Source organism: Chrysemys picta, chromosome 1, assembly GCF_011386835.1.
Source record: "Chrysemys picta bellii isolate R12L10 chromosome 1, ASM1138683v2, whole genome shotgun sequence".
NCBI classification, from domain to species: domain Eukaryota; kingdom Metazoa; phylum Chordata; order Testudines; family Emydidae; genus Chrysemys; species Chrysemys picta.
In genome coordinates, this window is record NC_088791.1 from 19,723,102 (window position 1) to 19,738,677 (window position 15,576).

The 15,576-nt window shown below is 39.8% G+C and overlaps 1 protein-coding gene across 3 annotated transcripts in view; it reads right to left on the minus strand.

Moving 5' to 3' along the window:
* SEMA3A (semaphorin 3A) overlaps positions 1–15,576 on the minus strand; it is a 412,334-nt gene that overhangs the window by 125,456 nt on the left and 271,302 nt on the right. For all 3 annotated transcript variants that reach the window (XM_005304505.4, XM_042859420.2, XM_024108532.3), the window contains one exon: positions 11,908–11,970. In XM_005304505.4, coding sequence (XP_005304562.2) covers positions 11,908–11,970 — 63 coding nt within the window. The remainder of the gene's footprint in view (positions 1–11,907; positions 11,971–15,576) is intronic.

Consider the following 15,576-nt stretch of genomic DNA (forward strand, 5'->3'; position numbering starts at 1 on the left):
CATGTGTTTCAAATCAAATTGGGTGGACATTTTCTATATAAAAACCTGTAGGTTTCATCTTCACAGTTAGTGAATATGTTTACTTTTTCCCCCTTCTACCTAATTAGTTGAATTTTGGAATAGCAGGGTCAGGGATATCCATAAAGAATAAATAATCCCTAATATTATTGCTGTCATTCAATTTATTCCACTGTTGAAAGACGTTCTCTAGTAATCTTGGAGTTTATTTTGTTCTTTCTTATACCAGAGCATTATTGCCAGCTGTGATCACTTCAATCTTCACAGGGTGGGTATACCTTTCAGAATGCAATAGTATTAATTGAAGAAAAAGGTTGCTTAAATGTCATGAAATAAAGGTATGCAGTGGTGTGTAGCTGTGTCGACCCCAGGATGTTAGAGACACTTAGGCTACGTCTTCACTACCCGCCTGAATCGGCGGGTAGAAATCGATCTCTCGGGGATCGATTTATCTCGTCTCGTCGGGCTGCGACAATCGACGCTTGTACTCCACCAGCGCAGGTAGGAGTATGCGCCATCGACGGGGGAGCCGCGGAGGTCGATTTGCCACCATCCTCACAGTGGGGTAAGTCGGCTTGGATACGTCGAATTCAGCTACGCTATTCGCGTAGCTGAATTTGCGTATCTTAAATCGACCCCCCCGTCCCCCCGTAGTGAGGACGTAGCCTAGGTGGGTGAGGTAATATCTTGTTTTGACCAACTTCTGTTGGTGGGAAAGACAAGCTTGTAGCTCAACAGCTTCTCTCTCTGACCAATGGAAGTGGGTCCAATAAAAGATATTACCTCACCTTGTCTCTCTATTGAAATAAATATTATTTCCTAATGGTGACACACTCACAACCAATTCAACCCGTAGTTTAAGCTATGCTGACATTACATAGGAAAAACTGAAGATGAAACTTAGCCTCTGACCCTGCAAATATTTTGGAACTTAAGTAACTCTACGTATGTGAGTAGTCCCATTGAGCACTCCATGACGGTGAAATACACTCTACGTGCTATAATGGCACTCCCTGCATGCATGCAATTGTTTGTAGGATCTTCGTTCTCATTCCTGTTCACGTGTAATAATATTGTTTAAGAACTATTGTCCTTGTGTTTTGCATTTGCATTATGGCAGTGCCTACTAACCCCAGTCTAAGAGCAGTGTCCATTGTACTAGGTAAGTACCAAAGATGACAACCTCAGCTACACTGTAAAGTTCTGTTTTACTCTAACATTGTCGTTCAGTTATTATTCTAAATATTGCCTGGGTACTAAGGGCAAAATTCACTCAGTACAAGACCCTCCACTCCATTTAAGACCCACTAAAGGGCCGTGCAAAGAGAACATAGGTGGAATAACTATACAGGGGCATCTGTACACTGCAATAGGATCTTCACGAAGGCCCTGCATAGGCTGGTGCAGAATTCCATAATGGGAAAAGGCCAGCACCCCCTGCAACTACCATGGAGTGATAAACCTAGAATAGCAACTGTAGCCACTCCCATTGGCTCTGTGTAGGAGGAATGGATTTTCACCACCCTTGTGGATTCCACCCGTATTAATCAGGCTCTATGCAGAGGAAGGGATTTCACCACAAGAGGAGTGTGCTTACTACTGTATTTATATGTGTGCATAAATAAATGATATAACTGGTTCATATCATAAATCTATGTCCTTCACTTTATTTAATAGTCTTAGCGATAACTATACTTTTGAATGCTGTTCCCGGTCTCTAAGCTTTGAAAAAACAGCTGGAATCTGAAACATAATCAATTATCATTACATAGTCTTCTGATAAGAATGACTTGAAACCTTCAGACTATGTCAGGAACAGCATTACTGATACGCAGGATGGGCAGAACAGGAAGTGCAGAAGCAGCAGTGATAATCACAAAATTGGATTCCTCTCTGCTGTTGAGAGGGGACCTGAGAATTTTCAGAATGAAGCTGCTGATGGGGCGTAGACATTGATAAGACTTTTTTTGGAGCCGGACACATCCCACTTTAGTCCCAGTTATCTTCCTGATTAAGTGTTTAATGATTAGAGTCTTATCTACCTGATTTCTTGACATGACAGAGTGCGTGAGAATTTTGAAAATACACAATAAAGACATGTCCTAGGATGTGTCCTCTGAATTTTCTTTATCCACTATTCACAATTGATAAAAGAAAAGGAAGCCAATTTACAAAGCAGATTAGAAAAATCAACCACAGGGAAAAACAAATATATCTTAACGCTTTCAAGCCTCAAAGGGATATGTCGTTTTTAGCAAATAGTTTTATTGGAAGCACACTTGTGCACCATACTCCTACTGAGGCTTCATTTGGTCTCAGCCTTGTGTCAGTAGGAGAGGCATAAAAGACCCTACCTACCTTCCTTCTCCTCTGGGCAAAGTTCCTGTGCTCTGGGACTACTCAGCTTGATCGCTTTTGTCATCACGACCACTGAACTCTGACCTGACACTAGCCCAAGATATGGAAAAGTAAAGTCCTTTAGAACAGTTTAGTACACAAACCGGCCTGGCCCACCAGGGGCTTTCCCTGCACAAGCGGCGGAACAAGTTTGGGAACCACTGCTCTAGGTTATTAATAATATTTTTACAACATATTAAGAATCAGTTTAATCAAGGAAGCAAATAATATTCCAAGAATAACTCGAATAAGCCTAAAAGAAACAGCAGCCTTGATAGTGGGATATGAGAAAGTTCTTTTTCCAACTGGCTCTAAAACAAACTCCGTGTACTTTATTGAATGGAAAACTCTCCCTTATCTTGGGATTTGGTTTTATTAACCAAGAAATTAACAATGCCGTAAAGTTCAGCTCAAAGCTCCCCTTGAAGCCTGTCTGCTGTCTGAGTTCCTTCCTTGGGGTTGCTCAGCCCACACTCTAGAACAGGGGTTTTCAAACTTCATTGCACTGCCACCCACTTCTGAAAGCAAACATTACTACATGATCCCAGAAGAGGGGACTGAAACCTGACCCTGCCCGAGCCCCGCTGCCCCAGGTGGGGGGGCCAAAGCCCAAGCCCCACCACCCTGGGCAAGGAGACCAAAGCCAAAGCCCAAGGGCTTCAGCCCCAGGCAGGGTGCCTGTAACCAGAGCCTACCTGGCTGGCTGAAGCCAGGGCTTTGGCTCCGAGCACAGGGACTCAGGCTTCGGCTCTGGCCCCGGCAAGTCTAAGCCAGCCCTGGTGACCCCATTAAAATGGGGTCCTGACCCACAGTTTGAGAACCACTGCTCTAGAACTTCTAGAGAGTCTCTCCCATCTCCCTTATATCTGGATGTAGGTATAAACCACATGCCTCATTGAATCAGCAGATCTCACTCCACATTCCCTAGCAGGATTAACCCCTGTTAGCAGGGTGGGGTGTTTCAGACATATGCCATCAGTCCCTTACATGCACATAAAGCACATAGAAGTGGTAACAGTCACTCTTTTCTATTCTGCTTATGCACATCCTGAAATGATTTCCAGACACAGTCATCTAAGATAAATATACCTAAACTTCTGAGATGAAAGTGACAAATTAATGCTTGAAGTGCTGAAAGCAAGCAACAGAATGCTAGATCTATAGGATGCAGTTGCTTAGCAATATGTACACACGTAAATAAACATATCCTATAAGCTTGACTATGAAGTTACATGCTCCATAACATGGGAGTCCTGTTTTTTTGGGTGTGGACATAAATCTATTCCGAGTTCCATGAGAGAAACTAGGCAGAAAATCCTTAACTGATGGAAGCCTAAAATTCCCATTCAATTAAAATTTGGCATGTACTGAATCAGGAGTTGTCAAATTATGTTTCCTGCAAGATTCACGACACCCTTATAGGGACCTACAGCTTTAGAAGCAGTTAATCAGGAAGGGATTGTCTAAATTAGAAAGGAAGTAATAGGTGATCTGTTCCAACAAAGATCAGATTGTTTCTCCCCATAAATAAGTATCTCTTTACTTATTGGCCTTAATATTGTGGCCCCATCATATTTGGAATATAATTTTTCCTCTAATCTGCAAAGCTCTCTCTTTCTCTTCCTTCTTTAATTATCTTGAACTGGTTTTTTAACAGTTGTGGAAAAGAAAACTATAGTTTTAACTTAAAATAATTCTACACAATTTTGGAGGGTATTTTAAGAACTTTCTCTTTGACCAATAGTGTAGTTATTTTTACACACATTTCAAAGGAAAATGGACATTAGGTCTGCAAACAGTTGAGAGGCATTTAGAAGGCTAGCTGTTTGGCATGCGGTGCCAGCAGTATCATAGAAAGATGATCAGGTGTGGACTAATGCAAGTGGGGAATTCTGAGCTATGCTGCAAGTGTATGGAGAAAGAGAGAAATGTGCTTTTGGAAACAAGCTTGCTTGAGACTGTGAAGTGAAACCAACCCTTCCTTCCATTAAAACAATAATGTATCTGCCCAAACAGAAAGAATCTGAGGCAGAACTAGAAATGGATAGATGCGTCCTTCAGAAATGAACTGCTACAAGACTTGAGTCTGAAGACAGAACTCCTGAGAGAATTCAGGGAGTGAAACATGCCGATCATTTTTACTAGTTATTCAAGTGAGCATGTTGTTTGAAAGATATAAGGGGTACACTTACCCTGTCCACCTCTGGAGACAAAATAAATCATAACAAGGAATCTGTCTAGAGAAGTCCCAAAACAGCAATCGCTGGTGGCACAGTAGCATATAAAAGGAACCCTCAATCTTTGTCAAAGCCAAACTCGGACTCAGAGGAAAACTCCATCAGTAGAAATCTGAAAACCATCATTTTGTGAAACAGTTTTGTTCCCCCTTTTTTTCCTCCCACTAATAATTCAAAATAATTTCTACATTTCTAAAAACAAAAGTGCAATTTGTGCAAGGCTCGTAATTCAAGGGAGGGGTTCATTGCTGAGAAAATCCGGCACTGGATTTGATGAATGTAAGCTTTCCCTCAGAAGCAAATCTCTCTAGTCCCTCCTATAATAGAAAAATAATCCATAGATAGGAAAATTTAGCTCTTATCCTTGATCCAGATTAATTGAGGTTTAAGAGAATCTCACAATAAAAGAATGAGTAAAAAATATATATATTTATCATATTATTTTCCTTAATGTATGGCACTTAACTATTGTTTGCCATCATTTCAAGGATATTTAATTATGTTCCTATATTGTGAAATTACCCATCAAACTGTGTAGTACTAGATAGGATACAGTACTTGAATTGCCATCACTAACTTAATTCTTCCTCTACTCAACTGCTCAAGGCACTACCTTGCAGTAATTGATTTGCCTTGGCCAGTTTACAAACGGCATCATATGCCAATTCCTAAATGAAAGCAAATGCCAGTGTTGGCATCTGAACTGACTGATTACAGCACATACTGTATCTTAAAGCCACTGGCTGCATTGTAGGGGGTCTATGGAGGAACTGTGCCTAACTCAGCCAGAATTCCCCTGGGGAGGAAACATATGTTACAGAGATAGCTCTGCAGTCCGCTGAAAGGCTCCAGTGTTCGACTCTCCTCCTCAGCATGCCAGCTCACCTCCTCTGGCCAGTGGTGAGGAATTATACAGCCTTCATCTCCACCCTTCCCCATATGCTTTGTGGAGCCTATACAATGCGGTTTCACACATTGGTGAGATTATATTAGCACAGTGCTTGCTTGCATCCCCGCATAACTGGAGCTGACCCCTGTGGGGGGGACATAAAGTGGGAAAGGGCCAGATGTTACCTGGCCTGATCTTTTCTGGTTAATTTATGAGCAGGCTATCTATTTTCAATTGGTAGTCTATAATTAATTTTCAGTCTCCCTCCTCAGTTCTTCATTTACAATAGCACATGAAATGTATTACGGGTACTTTTATGTTCTGCCTTTATGTTTTCCCTAAGGCTAGAGGGGTAATAAAAAGAAGTTGAAGGGAATCAACGATATTTTTTTTTTTTGCTAGCTTCATTTTCCAAAATGTCATCAAAAATGATTTTGGGGAGGAGAGGCAACTTGGTAAATTGCACCCTTGTGAAATCACCGATTTGAACCAGCTGACAATCATTCCAAATGCACGGTTGTAGCGGTCTTTAGAATTGAGCACTGTCACATGATTCAGGGAGGGGTTTGGAAACTGAACTTTCCCATCTCATGGAGATAAAGTCTTAGGTGGCGTATTTGGCTTGGATGTGTCCTATTTAAACTCAAAGGACTGTGATCTAATTTACACCCAGGCAATCCTCAAAGAATGAGCTGAACAACACTTCTTGAAATGCAAAGATGCATCCATGGAACGTCTCCACAACGTACTTAACATGAGCCTCTACTGCTCAGCGGAGAGACTTTTCTTTAATTTTGATTTGACTCCAAATTAGCAGCAGCGCTAGAGTAAAATAGGCAGATATATATTTTAACTATTCAAGTAAACAAACACACTTTGAATTCCTGTGGCCATTGATGATCCGACAAACCTCCTAGGGCTCACAAGCTGTCGGTGGCCAAAGTACAGTTACAAGCAGACAAATGTCTACCTCACAAAAACTATGACACAGTGAGCATGAATTGGCACCCAGTTTGGCTGGGGTAGTTTAGAAGCCAAGGAATTAATGACATGAAGACTGAATTACTTTTAAAGAGTACGCTTTTAACGAGAACAGGTTTGAGGCACATAGTTGGGACAATGTGCTTGCATTATGGCTGCCTATGATGAATTGCACCAGATTGATGGATAAATACAAGACCTACAAGACCATCATCCTGGTGCTGACAATTTGTCACAATTCACTAACAATACATTTCTCCTAAAAATGCTAAGAGAAGATTTGGAATGTTCTTGCAACACTGACAGACCCCAGTTGTTGGCAGGTGGGATTGAACCAGGGACCTCTGGAGCTAGTGCATGAGTCTCTACCACAAATTAAAAGCCAACTGGGTGTTAGCTCAGGCTGTAGAGCAGGCACATTTTCTCTCCCTCTTTAAGTGGTCTTGGTGCCACTAGATGGGACAGAACACCACATCCAGGAGGTGTGTGGGTTACATTCCAATGGTGTTCCAAAGCTTCAGAAATTTACTTGATTCTATGTGGTCTAGACACCTTGTGAGAACAAAGACTCCAGGCACATTTTTTAAAATATTTCCAAGCATGTTTTGGGTAGATTGGAAAGTCAAAGATTCATAGATGTTAAGGCCAAAAGGGAGCATTATGATCATCTAGTCCAGTGGTCCCCAACCTTTTTCGTCTGGCAGGTGCCAGACGATGAGCCATGGAGGACCGTGGTGGTGGACAAGCATCCGCCGAAATGCCGCCAACAAGTGGCAACATCAATAGGCGTCGCCACCAAAATGCCGCCGAGAAGCAGCGTCATCCAGAGGCATCGCTGCCGCAATGCCGCCAACGGCAAATCGGCGGCATTTTGGCGGTGATGCCTCTGGATGACGCTGCTTCTTGGTGGCATTTCGGCGGATGCTCGTCCACTGGCCAGTACGCGGGCACACCTAGATGCCCCGGCGGGCACCACGGTGCCCGCGGGCACCACACTGGGGGCCCCTGATCTAGTCTGACATCTTGCATAACACGGGCATAAAACACGTAATTGCTGCATTTAGCCTACCAACTTGATTTAGATTTAGAGAGGGATTTTCATAAGGAGTTAGGCATCCAGTTCCCACTAGAAGTCAGCACCCTTAAGTGCTTTATTAAAACTCATCCTTAAAGACTTTAAATCATGGAGAACTTACCATATCCCATAGTTAAATCCCATAATTAAATACCACAAGAACTACTCCTTTGGTGTCTTGGCACTTCTGTTTCCTGTGCATTATAAAATTAGGAAGTGCAGAGATGCACCAAATAGAGGGGAAGGGGGAAGTTAATCAAACCTTTTTATACTGTAACAAAATAACGGTTTGAATTTGAGGTGGAGTTTCTGCTCAGCTCCAGTTTATGCCCTGGTTTTCCTATCCCCAGTTACAGTTTCATCTTAGGGTTCCAGTGACTACATAAATCACTCAAACTACACTCTGATGGTTTATGACATCACTGGAACCCCAGGATGGAATTATAACCACATTTTTTTCTTTTTTCCCTATTATTTAATCCATATGTGATGCAGACATTGTCATGTGTTACCATTGTGTCCCAGGTGATTGACTGTGAGCTCTTTAAATCAAAATACTGAAACTCAGTAGTGAGTTATATCAGTAGGAGCTTTATTGATCATATCTGCACTGTGTGGTTCAGTGTAAAACCTGGGATGTATTCTGCAGGGACCATTAATTCTTTGATTGTTCCAAACTCCTGATCAGGAATCTACAGGGGAAGGTTTCAGGGTGTAACCACAGTAGATCCAGGGAGATATCTATCCATGGCTGAGGTTCAGAGCAATAAGAAACTCTTCGTCTCCTTTTCTTGGGCTATCACATTCGCTTGTTTAGCTTGGCCATAAAAGTAAATACCTTGGTTGCTATTAAATATTTACACTTTTGCCTTTTTCTCTAATAACATTACTTTGCTATTTGTAGTATTCCCTATACTAAGGATAGAGAAATATCACAGCAACTCTAACTGCTAACAAAGAGTTTAATGGTAACTTCTCTATACCTGATGAGAAAGTCTAGTAGATAATTTTGTTTATGAAAAAAGTGGCTTCTGCTGTAACCACTGTGTGATCTTGGGGAGGACTTTTAATCTCCTGGTGTCTCAGTTTACCGATATGTAAAAGGGAGTCAAGCATATTTTAAAAAGTTTACCTACCTATAAAATGGACAACATACAACAGGGGTATTGCAAAGCTTCACTAATTAACATTTATAAAGTGCTTTAAACACACAAATGGAAACTGCTAAATAAGTAATAAAAGGTTATCATTAGATTTACAGTATCATAATATTTTTTTAATTAATGGAGATATCCCATCTCCTAGAACTGGAAGGGACCTTGAAAGGTCATTGAGTCCAGCCCCCTGCCTTCACTAGCAGGACCAAGTACTGATTTTTGCCCCAGATCCCTAAGTGGCCCCCTCAAGGATTGAACTCACAACCCTGGGTTTAGCAGGCCAATGCTCAAACCACTGAGCTATCCCTCCCCCCAGTCCCTTCCACTTCTAGGAGATGGGATATCTCCATTAATTAAAAAAATATCATAATATGCTGCCCTCAGCATTATCCCATGCAAACTGAAATTTCTCCAATTTGCTATGCCTAGATTGGCATGACTGGCAGTGTGGATTTCAGGAATCCTTTGGACTCAGACAGAATAAAAGCTACAGTAAATTATTTCTTTTAATTATGAGGGGAAATCTCTCAGGTCATGTTTGAGGTTACCACTGGGGCAATATTAAGGAAAAACTTTCATTGCAGCTGCTGTACTGCACCTGGCTTATTAGTGGGGACTTGAATTTTCAGTATTGGCTGCACCCCTTGAGATCAATAATTACAAATGTTAAAAATGAGAACTGTCATAAAAGATACAGAACTTCATTTAGGAAAGTGTGAGCAATCACAAAGGAGAAATATCTAATATCTTAGCAATGGTCCACGTTGATAGCAACATTAAATCAAATGTGCTTTATACTCCACTTTAAGCATCCTCTCTCTGTTTAATGAGAGCACGTTGAGTTATTTTTATGGTCATTATATTTCACATTTCCTAGGTATTGACAACAGCTATAAGGAATATAGGAGGGAAGAATGCTAAGTTTCTTTAATGATGTGCAATCTTTAATGTTATTACATCTAGAATTGTTATATTATGTTTCACCATTTAGTACTTTGTTTCTAATGCATTATTAAACGACAAGAGCAGGACTGGAGAGAAACCTGTGACTCAGGTACTTTTGGGTGTTTACCAATAGAGAACTAGACACAGTGAGAGTTAATCCTGCTTCAGATTTCTAACTCACCTACCAAAACCCCAGTGCTGACCTGGACCCACATAAAATATTACTAGCCATTCTTTATTTATATTTAAATATATAGAATGAACTCTTTGCGGCTTATCTCGTACATTTGTAGGGCTGGTGGAAAATAGAAAATAAAATTTGCAATATGTTTTCTGTTGTTTACCAACATTTTTCTTCTTTCAAAATGTTCTGACCAGACCCATATAACTTGTAACACTGTTACCCTCACTTTGGGTTAGATTGTTGTATGTCCTGCGCACCGTACCCCATGTTATGCCTTCTTATGCCCTTGTGCCAGCACACTGTACTGAAGCTTCCAGTGCATGGGGATACCCAATGCAGGTAGATAGAAAATAGCAGGATGGGACTGAGCCATGGATCTACTCCACATTCATGCCTAGTGGGTGGAGTAGCTACCTTGACATGTCAGCGAGTATACACTATCAGGATATAGACTTGTTGTGTAATGCACACACATACACACAGAGGTGACTGGAAGTGAGATGGTGACTCCCGGAGTCATAATCTTCTTTCTGGACTATTCCAGGGGCAACACAATGAACTATGGCCACTTACTATGAGTATATTGGAAACTGACTTTCTGCAATGTCTGAAACTTTCCCTTCCTCCCCTCCCCCACCCCCCCGCCACTTTATCATTTTGAATTTGTAAAAGAAAATGTTTTTTTTTAAAAGTAAAGGAAGCAATTTTGTTCTCAGTGCTGTAGATTTCTGAGTTTCTCTTCAAGGCATGGTATTGTTGCTTACTGTAATATAACAATACTCAGTACAACGCTGGACAGCCACTGTTAGTTAATTTCTTCAGGTACTTCACACCAACCCGCACTTTCTGGGTTACCTAGCAGGTTAGATTTTCTGATCTCTAGCTCACAAAATATTTCTATGGGAAGTGCTTGTGAATACATACATGGTTTGAGTAAAAAATATTTGTAGTGATTTAAAATCAGACTACAAAGCGGCTAGAGACACTCATACTATAGCCAGGCACATGAAAATCACGAGCTCCCTTTCCATACATACATCGCTGGTTATATATGTCAGTCCTGACCTAAACCACCTCTGCTGTTCCAAAAATGATTTTTTGACGTAGACAACAGTCCTCTAGGGACTAGGTTAAGCCCAGTGAACCCACTTTCACTTCTGACCTAAGACAGTATTAGAACATAGTTCTTCAGAGGCATAAGATTGGCATTATGAATATTTTAGTGAACCATCTCTGAATTTCAGGCCAGTAATGTATACACATGGGGCCAAATTCCACTCTCAGTCATACCCTTGCAACTTCACTGATTTCCCATTTGGCCCACTGTGCATGTGTCTATTTGACTTATTGTGTATATGTATCCTCTTTCTCTCTCTGCTCCTATAATGGAAGACAGGGCTAAACTATCAATATACACTGAGAGAATTGTTAGGACTTGTGGCCAAATCTCTCTCACTCTCATATGTACAAAGACAGAGATATGTGAGTGAGAGAGAGTGAGAAGGTAAGTAAAGCAGTTGTTATATAACTGTTTCTTTCCTGAGGCACCAAAACTGATGCAGAAAGTTCAAACCACTTAGGCCTCAATTCTGCAATAAACTCCATACAGGCAGCACCCAAGGAAACCCTGCATGGAGACTCGCTTCAGTGAAGTGCCATGTGGGCACAAGGGTTTATATGGAGCTTACTGCATGATCAGGGGCTAAATCAGTGCACAATTAATGAAATCAGAAGAAAATTAAATAAGAATCAATGATTCTCACTTTAGTGGGTGCTTTTTTAATAAATACTTTCTCTTCAATTTGCATGATTTTCATCCTCTTATGCATTTAAACTCAGCATCCATTTCTTTGGACCAAAATACCCAGCCAACCAAAAAACCTGATGTGACCCAAGTCTCATGTTAGAGTAAGAAGAGTAATCTTAGGAAAAATAAGTGCTTTAAAAATTAACACTAGACTTCATGAAATATTCAAATTCTTCACACACAAAAACAAAACACCATTATAAAGATTTGTACTTACCAGAATATCTTTTCCAGCCCACTTACACTCATCCCTTCGGGTATGAGACACAGGCCAAAAAATCTAAAGAAATAAAATAAAAATCACTTTATGCCATTTCGTGCTTCAATAATCACAAATCGTATACCAAGTGCTATATATAGTCTCTTCACCCAGTTCCTTTGCTTTTCTCTTTATTCCTTTCACTGACAAAACGCAAACATAAGCAGAATAAAGTGTATATAATGGGAATCATGGCAAAGAAGATTATAAATACAGGTGTATAATGTGGATCTCTGCTACGGACTTTGAAAAATATGGAAGCAAAGGGCTTGATTTTCCATTCAGTTATACTGGTAAATCAATATTGATTTTAATGTATTTACAACACTGGTTTAAAAATGGAATGGAGACCCAGGCCCAAAGCTTGCATCTTCTTGACATCACTAAATATGATAGATATCTATTACTATGTGCCATTTAATTGGGTTTGGGAATATTGTAACATAAATGGGAGTCTGGACTGTTCAGTTTATATAGTAATTCTCTTGTTTTTCCTGCTCTTCAATTAAATGAATAAAAATGGCGATGTTAGTTTGATACTATCATTCCATCAAACACTAATGCTGATGCTGATTTGGATAAGTGTCTTTGCAAATATCTATAATCTTCCAGTAATACTCCCTAAGCCTGCTGTAGTATTACTTCTGGTAGAAGAAGTATCTCACTTCCTACAGAGAAAACCCAGAGACCATTTCAGTCAATTATTCATGTCTGTTGAAAATCTTTTAGGAATTACATATAGAATAAAACATGATCTTCACATAATGCCAGGTTACGATTCAGTTGGTAACTTCAGATAATGCAATATGAATGGCCACAAGACTGGATTATAACCTTGGTATTCAATACATTATTTATAAAGTAAAGGGGAAAGTATTAGGAAAATAGGATGATTGCAGGTGACAAAAGAGAATTAAGGACATATTGTTAGTGATGTTTTGAGGTCTAGGGTGGACCTCAACCAACACCCAAAAATTCAGAATTTTCTTTAACAAATATAATATAATATCATCCAAACAGAATTTGAATCTTTTGAGTCTATAAAATTGGGCTGAAAATTTCATGAGAACACGGTTTCTCAAAGATTCTTCCTGCTTCTATTCCTGGCTTAAGAAGTTCAGAGAAAAGTGAAAATGAAAATTTACAAAGTTGAAAAAAAAATTAACCAAATTTTTTAGAGCCCCCAAAAGGTTCAGTTCAGGATCAATTCAAGTTTTGGAGAAAGGTTCCTATATTATCTTAACCAGTTTTTCGTATCTCTAATATGGGCAGGTCAAATTCTCCTCTGACAATGCTGCAATTCTGTTGACTTGATGTGAAAGTCAGTGAATTTGCACTATTGTAATGACAAGGTGAATTTGGCCTTATTTGTGCTATTTTGCTGAGGCCATAACTTACTTCCAGTGCATAAGTAGAAATCCTCACTGATTTCAGTGGAGATGCCTGCTCAAAAAATGATGGGACGATGTGATAATTAATAATAATAAGAGATGAACCTGAACCACAGGCTGAGATTCAAACACTGCTAAGACTTTAGAAAAGTTTTGATTCAGATCTAAATTTCTTCAGTGACCATGGTCTTTATATTAAACTGATCCAAAAATTCTCTAAATCTTTGGGAATGTTCAAATCCCACTTTGAATCTGCAGTTTTGAGACATCAATAATAATTATCTTTCTTTCATATAATGATGTCTGTTTATTATTTCACACATTGTTCTAGAAGTGTTTGAAGACTGAAGAACAGAAGATACAATTCCCTTAATGTCAGACAGCAGTTTTCTACTGTGGAAACACCATCCTTTCTTTTAATTATTCCAGATGTTTTGTGCATTAAACTATGAATACCTCAGAGGATACAAATAAATAGCCAGTTTCCTTTATAGCTGCTCTAAGGAGAATAGAAAAGAAAATACTCAGTTTCCCTTTTATCTTTTTCCTTAGAGAATACAAATGAATGGCCTGTCTTCCTTCAGAATACAGAACACAAGGTATTTATTGCTATCATCTTAGGAAGCTAATAGGCAAATGGGCAAAAGGTCAGGAATACCAAGAAAAAATCCACTGGTACTGAAGCAATATATCTTTCATAAAAGTTGAATCTAAAATGCACCATCAAAGTTGTGGGATTTTAAATGCTTGAACATAACAAATCAAACCTCCATCTCTATGTTTACCTTCTTACTCTTTGGCAAAGCTCATTAGAATAAATGAAAAGATAAAACAACATTTTAGACTCAAGCAGAAGCATACCCAAAAGCACCGTTGAACTGTACATCAGCTTTTAATTTAAGTCTACAACTTTTACCAAAAGTAATGTCCTCCATCAAGGGCAAAGAGCTTTTACCAATCTGTCACTCTTTTATTAGAATCCAATCTATTATGGTTTATGAGTAGCAGAAACACAATTCTTTAAAGCACTCCATGCTAAAGAAAAGAAATCAACACTCGCCCTCACAAACACCGAAGTGGCCCTACTCTCAAAAAAAGTGAATGGTAATGTGACCTTTTTGTGAGAGCTGTCGTGACAGTCATCTTCGTTTTATTGAGCAGTAAACATAAAAATATGGACTGTTTGGTGAATAGCTGGCTTGAGGTAAAGTGCATTCATTTACCGGTGCTACTGCTCCTGTGTTACTACTTTTCAATCAACTCTTCCTTATTAGGAGATGTAAAAAAGGACTATTCTACTGTGGATGTAGTGGACATGGACCAGAAGAAAGACACATAGCAAAAGGGAGCTGTGTAGATATTAGCACCATAGCTTTACAAAACCTTAAAGCTTGATTGCTTAAATATAAGCATGTAAAATCCCATAGTTTTAAGCTTCACCTTAGGATCTAGGGATTAACCTTTTATGATACTTTCAATATGTTATATACAATAATTATATAATACCGCTGTAAAAATATACTAGAGCTTTAACTATTCTGCCCAGACTCCTAACACAGGACAGGCACAAATAATTACAGAACATTAAAATGAGGTTTACCGTATGTTCTCTATAATTAGTAGCTAAAAATCAGACATTCTATATTCCTGATCTTGCTGACTTGCGGCTTGTCTACACAAAAAGTTTTTTCATGGCAAGCTGGGATGTGAATGTACCCTACACTAGCATGCTGAGCATTACCTGTCCACCTGGAACCTGCTGACACACACTAACAGTTTGTTAGTGTCCCTGCTTTGAAATATGAGTAGACTAAGGCCTGGTCTACAATAGTCGGGGGGGATTGATCTAAGTTATACAACTTCATCTACGTGAATAATGTAGCTGAAGTCGACGTACTTAGACCTACTCACCGCAGTGTCTTCACTGCGGTGAGACAACTGCTACCGCTCCCCCGTCAACTCTGCCTGCGCCTCTCACGGCGGTGGAGTACAGGAGTCGACGGGAGAGCGCTCGGGGGGGTCGATCCGACAGGTAGTGTAGACATACCCTAAAGCACACTAACTGTTAGTGTGTGTCAGCAGAGTCTACATGGACAACTAGCACAGCAAGCTAGCATGGAGTAGATTCATATCCCAGCTTGATGCTCATTAAATGTTCATGTAGGCAAGCACTTGCATGGTTTATATATATTGGTCCAAATTTAGAACTGGCGGAACCATTTAAACTAGGTCCAAA